The sequence below is a fragment of the Bos javanicus genome, chromosome 10 (genome assembly GCF_032452875.1).
Source record: "Bos javanicus breed banteng chromosome 10, ARS-OSU_banteng_1.0, whole genome shotgun sequence".
NCBI lineage: Eukaryota > Metazoa > Chordata > Mammalia > Artiodactyla > Bovidae > Bos > Bos javanicus.
In genome coordinates, this window is record NC_083877.1 from 64793411 (window position 1) to 64810279 (window position 16869).

Below are 16869 nucleotides of genomic sequence, written 5' to 3' on the forward strand. Positions count from 1 at the left end.
GACCCAAGCAGAAGGTCTGAAATTGAGACTGGGAGGTCCCAGGACAGTCTTGACCTGAGTGTAAGAAAACAACCACACTGCTCCTTCATGTGCTCAGAGACGGAGACAGGAGGAAGTGGGGGGCAGGGGGTTGACTTCCCTGGTGGTCCAGTAACTAAGACTCTGTGCAGGGGGCCTGGGTTGGATCCCTGGTCAGGGAATTAGATCCCACATGCCACAGGTAAAGTTCTAGCATGCCACAACTAAGACCTGGCACAGCCAAATAAATAAATAAAAGGAAGCAGGGGCATGGAGAAAATGGAGGCAGCCTGAGACAAAAGTGGCCTTGTTTGATGACAGCTTTCCCTTTCCTGGTCCCTTTCAGACCAGATCAGTCTTCCCTTTGGACTTCCTGAGACACCACTCTGTCCTCAGAGTCACTGACCCTTTGTCCGTGCTAGCTTTAGCAGGTGTCTCTTATCTCCAAAGGAGTTTTGACTGAGAACATCCTCAGCTGGGCTGAGAACACGTTGGGCTGGGGCAAGGGGAATTCTCATGGCAGGTCATCTTCAGCCCACCCTCCCCGGGGCTGCGTGATCATAAAGACAGACGGTGAGGGCAGCAGGCTACTGCACCTGTCCTCCCTGCCTGTCAACTGGGGGCCTCCAGGTCCAGGGCCGGCTGTGATTTCATAAGCTAAACCTCATTGCTTCAAGCAAGGTGCTGTGGTAGAAAGAGCCTGGGGCTAGAGGCAAGAGATCAGGGTTCATGTCCCAACTCTGCCACCCATTCACACTGCATGACCTCAGGTAGGTCCATTCAGCTGTCTGGCATTCATTTCCTCACCTGTCTTTCTTATATCACAGGGTTATTGTTAGAATCAATGAGAGGTTGCGTGGAAAATGTTTTGAAAGCACTGAGCAGATAGAAAGGGTTGGCAGCTACCCGCAGAATACAGTAACACACCCTTGACAGTTCCCAGCACAGGGAGTTCCCAGAGCACTTTGGGTCCTAAGCTGAGAGGAGGTGCCCAGGTCCTGGCAATGAGTCACCCCAGTGGGGGTCCCTCCACTCTCCTGCACACTCAGGTTCAGCTTGTTGGAGGAGTGAGTGACATGCCATGTGCCTGGCATGTAATGAATGACCATTAAATAGTGCCTTCCTTCATAAATCCTTTCCCCAGTCAGCCAGCCCTGCTCCTTCACCTCAAACATTCATTTTCTTCGCCTCTACTAAGCATCTCTGCTCAGCCCTTCATGCTGCTTTCTTCTGAGATAAAATTTTTCCAACTTTTTTTGAGTACTTGCCAAATCTCACCTCCACCAAGACTACCTTACATCTGCCTGAAGCCTTATTACCTTTTCTGAACTCCTAGACCACTTACTTCCTGGATCACACCATCTTCCTGGTGGGATGATAAACTCCACCAGTGGGGGCTGTATTTATCCTTCATCTCCCAAGCTTCTCCTCTCCACTATTCTGCTTCCAGGCTGCCTGCATTTCTGTACCAGATAGGGACTCAAGTCCTTGCAATTCTCTTCCTATCTTGTTTACCCACACCCTCCCAATAGACTCAAAAATCTGCAAGGTGAACACTAATGTCCCATCGAGGCCTCTGACAGCTGTGCTCCCCCAAGTACACGTGGCCAAGGGCCCCCATACTGCTCATCTCACCCTAAGTTCCTGCAGCCATTGGGGCAGGATGAGCTGCATGAGGGCAGCAAAGTGGTTAGCTGTGAGCAGTGAAATAAGAAATGACACATTCAGATAACCGCCTTCCTGGGCATTGCCTCCCTGGAATCTTACAGACGAGGGTAGGCTTGGGAAGGGGGCAGGAACATCTCCTTACAGCAAGGTCAGGTAACTTGGCCCAAATCACAGCAGAGTTGATTGTTAACTAAGAACTCGGGGCTTATAATCTTCCCTGGTGTCACCCCCTGGCCTCACACAGGTATACCACTACAGGCAGGCCCACGTGGACAGAACCGACCCCACATACACACCTGGGAGAAAAGGTGCCTGAAAAAGGTCTCCAGGAGGTGGCTCCGCTGCTCCCGTGTCACTGCCGCCCTCATCAACTCCTGCTCTCGCAGCTCCCACTCCTGGAAGTTCAGCCCGCTCTCCTTCAGAGCGCCCCGCAGGCTCTCCACCATCACTTGCCGTTCTTCCTCCAGGTCAAATAGCAGCACCTTTGGAGGAGCCATCGGGAGAGCAACCAAGGCCTTGTAAGGGACTAGGAGCCAGAAACCCGGCCTGGCCCAGGGCCCCTCCCCTCCACCTGGCTGCCCCCATGGCTGTGGCCGGCTGGGCCATACCAGGTCATACTCCTTGGGGATCTTGAGCAGCAGGGCGCGGCGTCCATGGTTGCTGGACAGGATGAGGTTGACCTGCTGTGGGGGCCGCAGCTGGACGGTGCGGAGCACGGAGAGCCTGCCATCCACCATGTGGATCTGCCCGGGCTGCAGGTGCACCAGCACAGGCCGGCAGGGCTCCTTGCGGCCCTGCCATTCCATTGCTGGAGAGAGATGAGGCTGGGTCAGCTGGGGGCTTCCTCCCCGTGCCCCACCACCGCCTCGGGGAGGAGGGCCGGCTCAGGGCTGGAGTTAGATCAAGGCCTCTGAGCTCCACGTCCTGTCCTGGGTACTGGCGGTCATCCCCTGCTGACAGTCGCGCCTCTAGTCCATGAGCAGCATAACTACCATGTCCCGTGTGTTGAATATGTGTCCAACACTGTACCGAGTGCTTTACGTGAACTACTTTATTTGATCTTCACAAATCTATGAGGTTAGTGCTATTGTTATTATCATGTTACAGATGAGAAAAAAAATAGGTTTAGATAGATTAAAATTTGTCTGAAGTCCAATAGCCCATAGGGGTGGAACCAAGATCCCAATCCTCAGTGAATGTGACTCTAGACCTTCTTTAATGACTTCCCTGTTGCCTGAAATTCCAGTGTGAGACACTGCAAAGCAGCAGTTTTTGGGAATTTGTGAGTCACAATGAGCCTGTGAAATGTAGGCAGGGTCCTGTGACTCCTCCCTGTGAGTCTATCACATTCTGTTTTTGGGGGGGACCATCAGGAGGAGCTAAGGAGGATGGAGGACTCCTGATCCAACTCCTCCTAATGCCCCAGTGACTCTTCCCGCCTGACCCGGCCTGACCTTTGCCCTAGGCTGCTGAGGGATTCAGGGGCTGTAGCCTGGAATCATGATCTCCCCTCCCCGACCCTGGCCAGCCCAAGGCCTACCTTTTATGCCCCCCATGAGCTTCTCACACATGATACTCTGGCGGTCTTGGCCCTGGAGCCTCTTTAAATTTCTCCTCCGGAGCTGGGCAACGATCCAGGCACTGAGCAGGCTCACTGAGAAGCAGAGGCAGTAGGATGCTCAGGGGAAGGTAGAGGTCTGGGGAGATTAGTGGCTTCCTTCACAGGTTTCTTTCCTTGGGAAGAACCCCTGCTGTCCTCACCTCCTAGGTTACCCATTCAGTTGTCTCAAATTATGAAGTGCCCTGGGAGGGAGGTGCTCTGCATCCCACAGGAAGCTTTGTGGAGCATCTAAGGTGCCTGCCTACGCTTGCCTGCTTCTACCACTCGGGTCCCTTCCCAGCTAGAAATTGGTCCTTGTGCCAGAGACTGGACCCACTCTACCAGGCTGCTGATCGATCCACACACTTAGTCAAAGACTAAGTCCCAAGCCGTTGCCCCAGCAGCTACATCCCAGCCCTACTTCTTAAGCAGGCATTTGCTTCTGACAGTTTTCCACGCCCAGGCTCCTGCAAATTGCTGTGGATTGTGGGTTGCCCATGGCTCCTGAACCAATCTGGGCCCTGCGAGGGACCCCAGAAGACCAGGAAGACAATTCCCCCTGGACTGACTTATGTGTAGCTTTAATATTTCTCACGTCCCACCTGCTCTGATGTTTTCATCTCCTCGGAGGAACAGTACTCTGTATTGGTTGGTTGTCATAGATGCAGCTGACCCCACCCCCAGCTGATACCTCTCACCCAGCCCCACCCTGCCCATCACTTTTACCCAAGGGGAAGCAGCACAAAGTCCCGATGGTGACCCCGAAGCCAAATCCACTGCCTTCAAAATAGTCCCGCATGATGGGGGGAGCACAGGCTGGCAGGCCTTCGGTGCTGAGCTGTCCTGGCTGTGGGCAGGGGTCTCCTGGGGAGACAGAGGAATGTACAGGCCTGGGCGTGCTGGGCCACAAGCTCTGGGACAGGATCACTGAGGAAGGTAGGGTGGCAGAAAGAGTTCTGGGGAGCAGAGAAGAGGGGGCTTCTTACCCCTGCCATTGTACCAAGAATGTGGCATCTGCCTACTTGGGTAACATGTGGGATAAAAAAATGAACCTCAACCTGTTTCTCCCCCACACGCACATAATACACACCCACACACACATGGAGCCCTTTCCTCATCACTGCAGTGGGATTAGGATATCCTTGGCCACCTGATGCGAAGAGCCAACTCATTGGAAAAGACCCTGATGCTGGGAAAGATTGAAGGCAAAAGGAGAAAGGGGTGGCAGAGGATGAGTTGCTTGGATGGCATCACTGACTGAATGGACATGAATTTGCGCAAACTCCAGCAGGTAATGAAGGACAGAGGAGCCTGGTGTGCTGCAGTCTCCATGGGATTGCAAAGAGTCTGACACAACTTAGCAATGCAACAACAACAAAGGATAGCTTGGCCCCCACTATGCTAAAACCATCCTGGCCGAATGTGAGGAGACCTGGCCTCCTCACCGGGTCTTTCTGCATCTCAGTACTACCCTCGCTTGGGTACCTGCTGGGGTTTTGCAGAAGGGACCCTACATGGCTGTATGTGGCCACCTGGGGCCCCAGAACCCAAGTCTTCAGGGGCAGAATCAGCGTCACTCCCCACATGGAGTCTACTATCCAGCCACCCTGAACCAAGCCCCCAGCTCAGGAGGGCTGAGGCACCAGATCCCAAACCCTATCAAGCGCCCCAGGCCACTCACCAGCATGCCAGAAGAAGACACTGGGCTGCAGGGCACCAGAGTCCACCTTGGTGACAGCTACTAGGACATCCCGTAGGGAAGTGTTTCTGATCTCTGCAATCTCTCTTTCAGAGAACAGCCTGGGGGTGGGAGAGGTAGTGAGCTGTTGAGATGGGTGAGAGAGGCAGGCCCCTAGGCCCAGGAACCCAGATGAAGGAAAAGACAACAGAATGTTGGGGTGGGAGTGGTGGGTCAGCTGGGAGTCAAGGGCCCAAGGGGGCCATTCACGGGCAAAGGGTCTGGGACCCAGGCTGAGGTAGAGTCTGAGGCGGGAGCCAGGCAGGCCTTACCCATTCTTGCTGTTCTCAAACCAGTAGCGGTCACCATCCCGCAGTCGCACAAACTGATCAAGGATGATGGTGCTGAAGAGGGGTCCAGGGTCCCCGTGGCTCTCCAGGAGCCCCCCGGGGAGTAACTCCAGCCGGGACAGGTCCTGGTTGTACAGGGCCGCCGTGGCCTCCAGCACCTGGAGCCAAGAAGGGAGAGGTGCAAGGATCGAGTACCTGCCCTCTAGCCAAGAGCTGGCTCCCAGAGATCAGCCCCAGGGATCATCATAAAAAAGTGACAATGACAATAAGTCACTCATTATGCCCTGGGCACTGCTCTGAATGCTTTCTATAAGTTGACTCATTTATGAGAATTCTCTCACAGACTCAGCTGCTTATTTTATCAAGTTAAAACAGGCAGGCAGTCCCCTAGGTGACTTGTTCTTGAAAAGGTATGACAGTTGAAGGGTCAAAATCAGCACGAAAGTTGAATGGTTGAATGATGAGTCAGAAAAAGCTTCTAATCTTTACAGGTTAAAAAAAAAGTTTGGAAAATCGAATCCCTTCATATCCATTGCCTTTTAGAGACAGTATATGAACAGTGTTGTCCACCTGACTTTTACTGTAGTTCTTTTCTCCACAATGTAAATAAGCACTGTGTGCTATGCTGTGCTTAGTCTCTCAGTCGGGTCTGACCCTCTGAGACCCCATGGACTGTAGCCCGCCAGGCTTCTCTGTCCATGGGATTCTCCAGGCAAGAATACTAGAGTGGGTTGCCATGCTGTCTTCCGGGGTGGGGGGGGGGTCCTTCCCAACCCCAGGATTGAAGCCAGGTATCCTGCATTGCAGACAAATTCTTTACCATCTGAGCACTGGACCAGCTTAATTCCAATGAGGCCCAACTGAAGTTAAGGATTTGCTGCCTTTGGCATAGCTGGTGATTCCTATCTACAGGTTGATTTTATAAAGGTTTCAAGCCTTATGGACATATCACTTCTTTATAACCTTTCAATTCTCCACTTTCCAATAATTTTATAAAATAGTGAGGGCAAAAACAATAAAATAATTATTTACTGCTAGCTTCCCGAGTGGCTCAGAGGTAAAGAATCCACTTTCAATGCAGGAGAGGCAGGAGATGAGGATTCAATCTCTGGATCAGGAAGATCCCCTGGAAGAGATATGGAAACCCACTCCAGTATTCTTGCTGGAAAAACCGCATGGACAGAGGAGCCTGACTGGCTACGGTCCATGAGGTTGCAAAGAGTCAGACACAACTGAGGTGACCGAGTACAACTGTAGAAGCAATGCTGTGCCCAAAAGGTAAGGCAGCCAGAACTGGTCTGCTGGCTGGCAGGCCATGCCATTTGCCCAGGTCATAGCTCAGAGTGTGACAGCTGACTCTCCAAAAGCAGCCTGAATATTGGCATATGAAAGTACAGTTTGTTTCTGAATTAAGGACCTGCTAAGCTCATTCAGGGAGTTGTTGGGAAGAGTAAATGAGATGAACCCTATCAAGTGCAACAGATGCTCTCTAAACATTTGCTGGATCTGCACAATCACAGAGTCTAAAACTGATCCTGCTGGTCTGGTAACTTCCATCCTGGTGTGTGATTCTGGGAAAAGCGACCTGGGTGAGCTCTGCCCCTCTCACCAGGTGCTTGTCTCTGGAGCCTGTATCTTGCTGTCTGTCTTCCGTGTCTCAACTCAGCGTGCCCTGGACCTCCCCCCACCTGGCCCCACCAGCAGGGGCCCAACCCCTCCTCACAGTGCCATCACTCCGGGAGAGGGCTGGGTTGATGTCCTGCCATCTGGTAACTGGAGGCAGGCCCAAGGTTGCCCTGGCCTTGGTGTAAGAGGGCAGGCCCAGATCTCGGCCCCTGAGCAGGCAACTGGCCAGGTGGTCTGTGCGGGAAAACTTCAGTGGCCCAGGCCAGAAATCTGGGGATGAGATACCGAAGAGTCTGAGGGAGCTCCTGGACCTCATGTCCAGGTTCCCACCAGCCCTGGGACCCCAGCCATACCCACACAGAGGGAGCTGTGGTCTGCAGGTCAGAAGCTCCGTCAGCAATGAGAGAGTGCAGGTTTCCCACACCCCGTCCCCCCAACCCAGCATGCCTCCCTGCCTGGTTCTGGAGCTCCCACTGAACTTTTTCCCAGGGGCCAGGGCTGCATAGCCTACAGGGACAGCCTCAGCCTCACCTCGCACGTCCTCCACCACCACATGGTCCTCTCGCTCAGCGATCTGGGAGGCCATGCCCAGCAGTAGCGCATCCACATCTTCAGCTCTTTGTAGGTTGGGGTGCTTTAGGGGTGGGGAGAGGGGAGAGGTATGGCTAAAGGGGCCAGATGTTGGGCAGTCAGGCTCCCTCAACCCCACACTTTGGGTCCTGGGCCCACCCAGTCCTGCTGTTTGCTCCCAAACTGGAGAGTCATTCCTCCTCTACAGCTTGATCCCCTACTCAGGATGAACAATGTCCCCATCCATCCAGAGTGCATGCTGCTAGGACACAGGTCTCCACAAGCACAAGGGACCTAAAACTTTACTTCTGTCTTAGGAAACTTGATGGTACAGTTGCCAAAGGCACTAGGTCTACATCTTGACCCTTGCTCTGTTAGCAGCCAGTTGTGTGACAGGACCTCTCTGAACTCAGTGTCCTGCCCTTAATAAAAGGGCCTTATTAATAAAATAAAATAAGTAAAATAATACAAAGGTATTAGCAGGACACTGACGTCTCTTTCAGCCCAGATCTATGACTCTGCTTTCCTCTCCCCTCTTTCCTCTTACCTACCCTCTATGAACATACTACATGGAGTATCTGATGTTGCTTTAAACGAATGGTTAATGCTCCTTACCCCTAGTGGCCTGGACAGATGATTCCTGCTAATCTCTCAGAATTCCTCCCTCCACCTTGCCCTCCTCACACATACACATTCACACGCTGCCCAGGTGTGTCTAACCGGGAAGTTTCCTTGGGGGAAGGGATGGCTGGGGTACTCCAGTGCCTACAGAGGGGAAGGAAAACCTAGGAAGAAGTGATACATGTAGACCGCATCTGCACAGCCCCCACCCCCGTGCCTCACACTGCCCTGAGGTGGGGAGGAGGACTGACGTTTGATGTGCACAGCTACCTGATCATCTCAGACATTGGCAGGGGAGAAGGCTGAGGTGCCCTGGGCTGCCTCCTCCACCCCAGCCCATCCCAGCTGGCTGCCTCAGTCCACTGCCCACCTTTACCACACACCCTCAGACACACACACACAACCTCAATCCTGACCTCTCGGCTCCAGTAGCTGTTGCAGACCCGGAGAGCTCTGGAGACACTTGAGTTCCTATTGATGACCCCCTGGAAGTGGCAGCTGGCATTTCTGAAATGAAAGAAGCAGGTTAGTGGTGACTGAGGCTATGAAGTCCTAATGTCAGGCAGGCATCAGCTCTGGTCTCCAAAGCTAGAGCCAAGGACCCAGGTCATTGATTCCCTAAGGTGGTGTGTGGTCAGGTCCTGAACAATCTGAATTTTGGAAGTTCCCTCTCTCCACATTAGACCAAATTTCTAAAACTGTATCCCATATTTTGCCATGTTTCATTCCCTCTCACTCTCTCTTGACAGATAAAAATATGGATATGGATATAGATACAGTTATAGATAAACTGTCAACAGAAAAAAAATGAACAACATAAGAGTTGTGAGTTCCAGTTTTATTCAGGGAACTTACTGAGGACTATAGTCCAGGAAACAGTCTCTGAGTAGCTCTGAGAGGACTGCTCCAAAAAGGTTGGGAGAGAAGCTAGTGTATATATACGATTTTGGCTAGAGAATGGGTGCAAACACTCGTCTCTGTAGAAGGTTACTGCTAGTCATGAGAATCAGTACCTTGGTTAATGGTTTTTGTGTTTTTCTATGTGTTGGGAGATAAAAGAATATGGGTTCATTAAAAATTTTTTTTCTGAGATATCTCTAGCTATCTAAGGAGTCTGTTTTTCCAAAGCACAGAGTGCCTTATCCTTTTTTTTGTCCCAAATTCTTTTTCAGGGTATATTGTTGGAAGATAGCTGCAGTGGTTAATTCCACAAGTGGTTCCTTGTGGAACTGGATGGTGGGCAACATTCTTTATATATATATGTATATTTATGTATGTAAATTAAAACATATAAAAGGGATTATTAATCATTTTTTTGAAATTACTTGTCTATGGATAACTCAAGTACTACAATTTCTTAGCCATCATCAGCCATATCCAGAAATTGTTCTAGAGTAAAAAAATCTAATCCATGAATGTTTTCAATTATAATGCAGCTGGGAAAAAAAATAGACTGCCATGCTTTGTTTTATATACTTTTAACTTAATATGTATGTTTTTAAAGTTTCCCTCTCATTATTTTGGAGCCAACACTTTCCTTCAGCCTCACACGTTTTTATTGTAATGCCCTCCAAAGGCTTATAAGCCCCATGTTCTGTTCTTATAGCTAAAAATGTCCCCATGTAGTGTCAACACCTGAGGTGCAGACCTGGGGGCTTTGTGATTCACCCTCTGAACCTCAATTAACTGGTCTTTAATTGGGGGGATTAATATCTACACCGGTTGCAAAAAAAGTGGACATTAAGGTGCTTAAAAACCGCTGAAGGGGACTTCCCTGGTGGTCCAGTGGCTAAGACTCTGCGCTCATAATGCAGGCGGCTCGGGTTTGAGCTCTGGTCTGGGAACTAGATCCCACGTGCTGCAACTAAAATATCCTGTATGCCGCAATGAAGACTGAAGATCCCACCTGCCGCAATTAAGACCTGGCTCGGCCAAACAAATAAATAAATATTAAACACACACACAGTAATGTGTTTTTTAAAACAATTGTTGTCCTTCTTTCCTTCCCTAGTCACTGTTCTCTGGGGAATGGGCATACTTCAGATTGGTAAGCCTGTCCTGAGGGCAGATTTTTCTGAATATGTACCCCCACCCCTCCACACACAAACAGCTGAGCCCCTCTCTCACCTCATGTAGACGCCAGGGGGCACCATGGTGGAGAAGAACTGCTCAGAGGCAGCCAGGAACTCCGGGGAGATGCTGGGGTCCAGGAAAGGGCGGTATCCTGGCCGGAGCGAAGAGGAAATAGGATTGGTAAGATTTAGCCCTTAAATCACCCAACTTCCCCCCGCCCCCACCAAAAAAAGTTCCAGCAAGCTCTCCCTTCCTCCCTCCCCATCCCCTCACCTGCATATTCAGGGGGCATTTTCCGCAGGAAGCTGGGCAGCCACTCATACATGGCGATGTTCTGAGGGTCAAGAGAGGGGAAAGGGGAGGCCAGCGCTGGAGCAGCCAGGCCACGAGGGATCTGAGCTCAAGGAAGGCTTAGGAGGGAGACGAGGACCAGGCAGGGACAGTCGCAGGAGACACTCTCAGACAGGAGAGGTGCGGAGGTTCCTGTTCCCCACAAGCAACCAGGACAGGTGGGTGGGGAGCGGGCTACGAAATAATAATCAGAAAACCTCCTGCGTGAGGAGCGCTTTGCCTGCTTATCACCCTCAGGGGCTTTTCCTAGATGGCAGCTCTCTGGGCAGGGGAGGGTGGTTTCTGGCGGGGTCGTCCAGGGGAGGGCTCTGGAGTCTCCCGGGGACCAGGCCGTGGGGGACCCACCTGGTAGGTGGCGATGACCCTCTTGCGCGCGTGCTGGAACAGCTCCTCGTCCCCCCAGAGCGGGTACCGCCGGGCCAGCTTCTGCGCCCACAGGTTGTGATAGCGGAACCAGAGCAGACCCAGAGCTTGCAGGAAGGGCTCGCGGTTCCCTCGCTCGGCCCCGAAGGCTGCACGCGCCGCGGGAAAGCAGGGAGGAGATGAGCGCGGGCTGGACCGCGGGGCACCCCTCGCCGTCCCGCGACCGCGCCCTGCCCGGCCCCCGCCGCCTCACCGTATAGCCCCCGCGGCCCGCGGCGGCCAGTGGTGGGATCTGGCGGCGTCCACATGAGCAGCGGGGCCTGCGCGGCCCGCGGGAAGGCGGGGTCGGGCCCCGACGCCAGCTGCCCCCCGGAGAAGCTCCGCAGCTCGTCGCTCCAGGAGTGCGAGGAGCCATAGATGGCGCTGCCGTCCAGCCAGCCGGTCACCTCGTTGGTCTGCGGGGACGGCGGGAGGCTGAGCCGGGGGTCGGGCGGCCAGGCGGGTCCGGGAGGGGTGAGGGCCCGCGGCTGTCTTGGGTGCGGCGGGATGGGATCCTCTCCGCGGCTGCCTCGGGTCCCGCCAGCCCTCCACCCCCGCCTGCCGCGCTCACCAGGTCCCGGGGGTTGCTGGGGCTCTGTCCGGTCTCGGGGTCCCAGCGACTCCTCTGGAAGGGCAGGACCACGTCCCCGCTCTGGTCGCGGTCGAACACGGGGTCTCCGGGCGGGATGTGGATGTTAAGGAACTCGGCTGGGCAGCCAGACTTTTCCACGCTGACGAGGTCCGATAGCACGTGGTAGCCTGCCAGCAATTGGGGAGGGCTTGGTAGGGCCAGCAGAGGGCCCCTGAGCCGTGTATGTAGACCCCCAGCTCCTTCCCTTCAAGCTTTAAAACACTCAGAAGCCATTACGGGCAAGTCTAAGCCTTGACCTCCCCACCCCTTACCAACCCTTTGTCCAAACTGTTTTCATTGTCAAGTTTGGGCTTCTCCTTGGTAGCTGGGAGGTGCCCGTTGAGTGTGCCTAGGCAGCAGGGCTGGCAGCACTGGCTGTGACATGCAGCTGGAAGCAGCCTGCCCAGAGGGCCTGCCAGCCTCAGTGGGATGCTGCACACTGGAAAGCAAGTATGGGCACCAGGGATGCCCGACAGGAGCTGAGCGTTCCTGCTCAGAGCCAACAACCCCCAGTCAGGTCCACCTAGCACCCCCATCCTCAGCCTTCGTACAAGAATCAGCACCCTGCCCTGAAGCTGTCCTAGGAGCCACAGGGGCAGAGTGAGAACAGAGTCCCACCATGAGCCCTTCAGGATTATGCCCATGGTCCTCTCTTCCCACTCCCATCAACAGCTTAAGGTGGTGCAGATTTATGCCTCTCTCTTCTCCCCCTGCTCCCACGCCTACCCCACCACCCCATTGACTCCTCTTCCATCTCTCACACCCCTCTCTCAGACCCTCCGTCACTTCTCTCTGTCACTCCCTAATGACACAGAGGTGTCCAGCTGACCCCGCAGACCTCCCTTCCCCAGAGGTTGAGGCCCTCACCGAAGAAGACCCCCAGCACTGTGCGGTTTTGCAGCGAGGCCAGCCCTGCAGGGCCCCTCATGGCAGTGTTGCTCAGGGCCCGGGGGTTGGGCAGGTGAGGCTCTCCCAGGGGCTGGTACACGCCATCTGCATAGCTGGCTGGGACCAGACGCTGTAGCCGAGAGCCTAGTGGAGGAGAGGGAGACATAAGGATGAATTCTCAGGGGGCTCCTGGGCCCTTCTCCCAGGCTCCTCTCCAAACCACAGATTCTAAAATCTTAGGAATGAAGGAGCTTTTCTGGGTACCAGCCAGCCCTTGCCCCTTAGTGATGACTACTATCCTGACCCTGCAGCTCTGGTCTCCAGTTGGCTCTCACCTACCTTTGCTGCCCCATCTGTGCTCCATGAGGTTGTTGTACCACCCATCAAATCGCTGTACCTCCCATGAAATGGAGTTCTGAGATCCTGTGTGAAAACAGAGGGAAGGGGCAGCTGAGCAAGTCAGTGCATGAGAGGACAGGCTGGGTATGGGTCCAGGGGGCCTGGCACTCGGAGCAGCAGAAAGTGGACACCCAGCACAGTGCAGAAGGAAGGGTACAGAGGGAGATCACCCAGGGGAAAGTGATGTCCAAATTCAAGCCCAATCTTTAAGCTGTTCAGTGGGAAAATATGGCAGGGAGCACTAAAGTTGTGTAACTGGTATCTACTGATAAATGGCCTCAGAGAGGAAGAGGAGGGTGGCGATGGGGCAAGGGAGGCAGGAATCTTCTACTGCCCTCACACCTCAGCTCCCTGGGGACCGAAACTCTTCCCAGCCCTAAAACATCACACAGTGCAAGAGTCAGCCACTCTTCCACCCAGGGAAGAACGTCATTCTGACTCACCTGTGGACAGGGGCAGAATGGAAAGGGGCTTGGCCCTGTCCTGTTGAGCAGAGCTCAGAGCAAGGGTGTGAGCCATGGGGCTGAGGCTTTGGGGCCTGTTGCTACTCAGGTCTTTTTCCCAGTTTCTTGGGTGGGATCAGGGACTGACTGATCGTGTGGATAACCTTGTTGCCTCCTCTTCTGGGGCATTATGTTCCCCACATAATCCTCCTACTGATTCTATTTTATTCTCCAAAAACTAGGATCTAGGAGGAAGCACTCAGCTGTTGAGGGAAGAACTCAGGCAATGCGGGCAGAAGGAAGAGTGTAGATGTGGAGCAAGGATGCTTCTGGTCAGTAGATCAGATGACCAGCCAGATTCCTTTCTTTAGACTAGGAGGTTACAGGGCTTAGGCTCCCTCTCTGCTCACCTCAGAGAACAGAGCAAAGAAAAGGACTCTCATCAGCCAGAGAGACTGTCGTTCCACTCAGACCAAGGACAGGATCTCAGAGCTATCTTTCTGCCCCAAGACCTTAGAGCTTGCACATCAGCACACTTATACCCATAAACTCAGCAGGGGATCTGAGATGGAAGATGACTCAGGCTGTGATGTTTGAGCAAAGAATTCAACTAAGGATCCAGGACTTGGAGTAGGCATTAGGGCGGCCATACACATGTGATTTCTAAAATATGATGAGCCAATGGCAGAACAAGGAGGCCACCTCTTGGGTAGGGCATGAGGGAGAATGCCTCTGGGAATAAGAGGCAAGAGCTGGAGGAAAAAATGGAAAATGCAAGGCCCAGGGAAGGAGAGGACTGGGAAGAATGGGACTGTGAGCAGCTTTGGCAAGGCAGAAGCTGCAGGGGCTGTCTCACCATCCTATGGCCTCCAGCCAAGACCCATCATTCCACAGACTTTCTCTGCTTTCTCTTCTTGCGTCTCCTACCCCTGATGATCAGGGACTTGATCTTTTACACCTGATTTGTGGCACCTTAAGGCCACTTTTCTCTGCAGAGACCCAGACTACAGAGAATGGCCTCAGATTCTAGTAAGCGGCAGTCCAAAGCTGAAGTAACAAGATGAAACTCTTATGGAACTTATTGGGCTGGTGTCTTTTTTTTTTTTGGCTGCACACCAAAACTTGCAGGATCTCAATTTCCTGACCAGGGACTGAATCCAGGCCACGGCAGTGAAAGCCAGGAATCCTAACCACTAGGCCACCAAGGAACTCCCAGATCTTAATGGGTTTTGTTTTTATCATATTGTTTTAAGACACTGGTGACTTCGCCTCAGCTTTGGGTCCAATCTGAATCCAAGATTCTTTTTTGTTTTGTGTGTCTAATCAGTCATTTCCTCTATGAGGTGACTTTATGAAAAACAAGAGAAGATAGAGGAGAGAGAAAGGGCCCCCAGATTGTAAGGAATACAATAGGAAGTACTGACACAATTGAAGGCTCTCTAGTTCTGTGTTTGGGGAAATTTTTCATTTCATTACCATTCATCTAATCAAGAGGCTTGAAATGAGCACTCACCATGTGCAGGGTGCTGTGTTAGCTAGGGACTAGGGATACAAAGTGACACAGCTTGAAAATGACACAGCTTCTGTCCTTGGAGGATCCTGGAGAATCCTGGGTTCCTCTGCTCCTAGCCATGCTTCTCTAGTCTATACTCACCCATGGGCATCCATGGTCCAACCAGGAGTGTCCATACCAGAGCAAAGTGGAAGCTCATGATGAAAATGTTAATAAGGCTCAGGTGTTAGAACACCCTAAAACAGAAACCCTAGAAAAAAAGACAAGAGATGGAGAAAATAAGCTCCAGCAGTTCAGGAGAATCAGGGTCTCTGGAAGCCCCTGGAAATCAAGGCATGGGCGTGGGCCAAGGCCAGGGGACTCACTCTCTTCCAAGAATCTTTTATTCATTCAATGAACATGTGAAAAGCACCCACTACATGGTGGGCACTGACCTAGGCACTGGAGATTAAGTGATACAGCAGACAGAAACCTCTGCCTTCCTGAACTTTACTTTCTAAAATTAATTGGAAACCTTGCCTTTTTTTTTTTTTTTTTTTTGTCCATGCCATGCAGCTCTCAGAATTCTAGCTTCCTGACCAGGGATTGAACTGATGTCCCTTGCAGTGAAAGTGCAGAGTCTTAACCACTGGACCACCTGGGAAGTCCTGGGAAAACTTGCTTTGACTCGTCTTTCCACAATATGTGTTCCCTGGACACAGTCTTGCTTGTCGGCCAGAACACTGGGTAGAGGCCAGGATGCTGTGCAGTGGCCAGTCCAGTAGTGTGATCTTAGGCAGGTCACTTATCTGCTCTGGACCTTGGTTTCCTCTTCTGGCTATGAGAATATACAAGCCTAAACTGTCTACCTCCTAGCCTGGTTACTAAAATCAAATGTGAGAATGAAGTAGAATTCAAGGCAAGAAAATTGACAAGTGTTATGTAGATATGATATAGAGAGGGTAGGCTGGAGCCTGGCTTCTCTTAGCAGACTCAGAAGGGATGTAGCCCCAGGTGCTCGTGTGTTTGGTGCTGCTCTCTCTCTCTCTCAGGCCAGCACATCACCCGGGAATGATGGGGAAACTGAGGCAGCAGGGGACTCAGGCTACTGAGTCCCTTGAGAAGTGCAAGGCTAGTGAAGACCTCCTAAAGGCAATCTGGAGATTAAACAAACAAAAACAACCTAGGCCCAGTCATAATTCAAAAGCTCAGCATGCCACTCTCTCCACCCCCCAGTGAAGGGCTTTGCATAGTTAAAGCCAAAAGGCTGGACCCGCTGAAGTGGCCACAGTGCCCCTTCCCTGATCTAGGATGTCTTGTCCCTTTCCCTCAGTCACCAGTGTACCAAAAGCATGCAGTGAGCTTTCAGGCCAAGCTAGGGAAACACCTGAAGGGCAAAGTGGACATGCTTCATTACCACTCCTTCTGGGTGGGTAGCCACAACCACTTACTTCCCAACAATCTTGAAAGGAAAGCAGAGCCTTATGACAGGGCAGTGAAGCCCCAGGCAGTGGTAGAACCTGGGAAGAACACAGGTGCCTAGTTCTTTCCCCACATGGCTGCTTTTCAGACCCAAAGTACCAGAGTGGTGAGTTCCCTGGGGTAGGGGAAAGATGAGTCAAGGCCACAGGTACTCCATCTTGGTCCCAAGGGTGGGCGAAAGGGGAAAGCCTGGACTCAAAAAGCCGAAAGTTCCCTCCCTGACATGATGCAGTGGCACCAAGAGGCGCTCCAAAGACAGCCCCTCCGTCCAAGCGAACTAGGCCACCCAACATTCCCATTTCCCGAAAAACCCAGTCTCTCCAAGCCGTGGAGGATAGGTCTTCACAGGCTCATTTTAGCCTCGGGTTAAGAATGGAGGCGCAGCGGCGCCAAAGCTGAAATTCCCCTTCCCTCAGAAAAGTGTGGCGGTGTCACCGCAGTCACCTTCCCCTGAGCTCCCGTGCACGCGCGAGCCCTCCTGGGTCTGACCTGCGGCCGCGGCGTCTCTCGAGCGCTGACTGCTGCTTGGCTCCCGCCGGGCTCGCTGCTGGGCCGGCGACGCGCGCTGAGTCCGGCG

The 16869-nt window shown here is 52.8% G+C and overlaps 1 protein-coding gene across 2 annotated transcripts in view; it reads right to left on the reverse strand.

The window, feature by feature from the left end:
* DUOX1 (dual oxidase 1) overlaps positions 1 to 16867 on the reverse strand; it is a 32586-nt gene extending 15719 nt beyond the window's left edge. Inside the window, exons 1-18 of one of the 2 annotated variants that reach the window (XM_061428891.1) lie at positions 16782 to 16867; positions 14973 to 15081; positions 12816 to 12899; positions 12456 to 12620; positions 11529 to 11716; positions 11172 to 11373; positions 10901 to 11067; positions 10478 to 10538; positions 10259 to 10355; positions 8548 to 8638; positions 7472 to 7574; positions 7038 to 7210; positions 5297 to 5472; positions 4968 to 5086; positions 4013 to 4150; positions 3227 to 3340; positions 2295 to 2494; positions 1983 to 2168 (exon numbers count right to left, since the gene is read on the reverse strand). In XM_061428891.1, coding sequence (XP_061284875.1) covers positions 1983 to 2168; positions 2295 to 2494; positions 3227 to 3340; positions 4013 to 4150; positions 4968 to 5086; positions 5297 to 5472; positions 7038 to 7210; positions 7472 to 7574; positions 8548 to 8638; positions 10259 to 10355; positions 10478 to 10538; positions 10901 to 11067; positions 11172 to 11373; positions 11529 to 11716; positions 12456 to 12620; positions 12816 to 12899; positions 14973 to 15030 — 2322 coding nt within the window. In that variant the 5' untranslated portion in view covers positions 15031 to 15081; positions 16782 to 16867. Of the gene's footprint in view, positions 1 to 1982; positions 2169 to 2294; positions 2495 to 3226; positions 3341 to 4012; positions 4151 to 4967; positions 5087 to 5296; positions 5473 to 7037; positions 7211 to 7471; positions 7575 to 8547; positions 8639 to 10258; positions 10356 to 10477; positions 10539 to 10900; positions 11068 to 11171; positions 11374 to 11528; positions 11717 to 12455; positions 12621 to 12815; positions 12900 to 14972; positions 15082 to 16781 lie in introns of those variants that run through there. The other variant, XM_061428892.1, reaches the window with a different exon arrangement.
* Between the last annotated feature and the right edge of the window lie 2 nt (positions 16868 to 16869).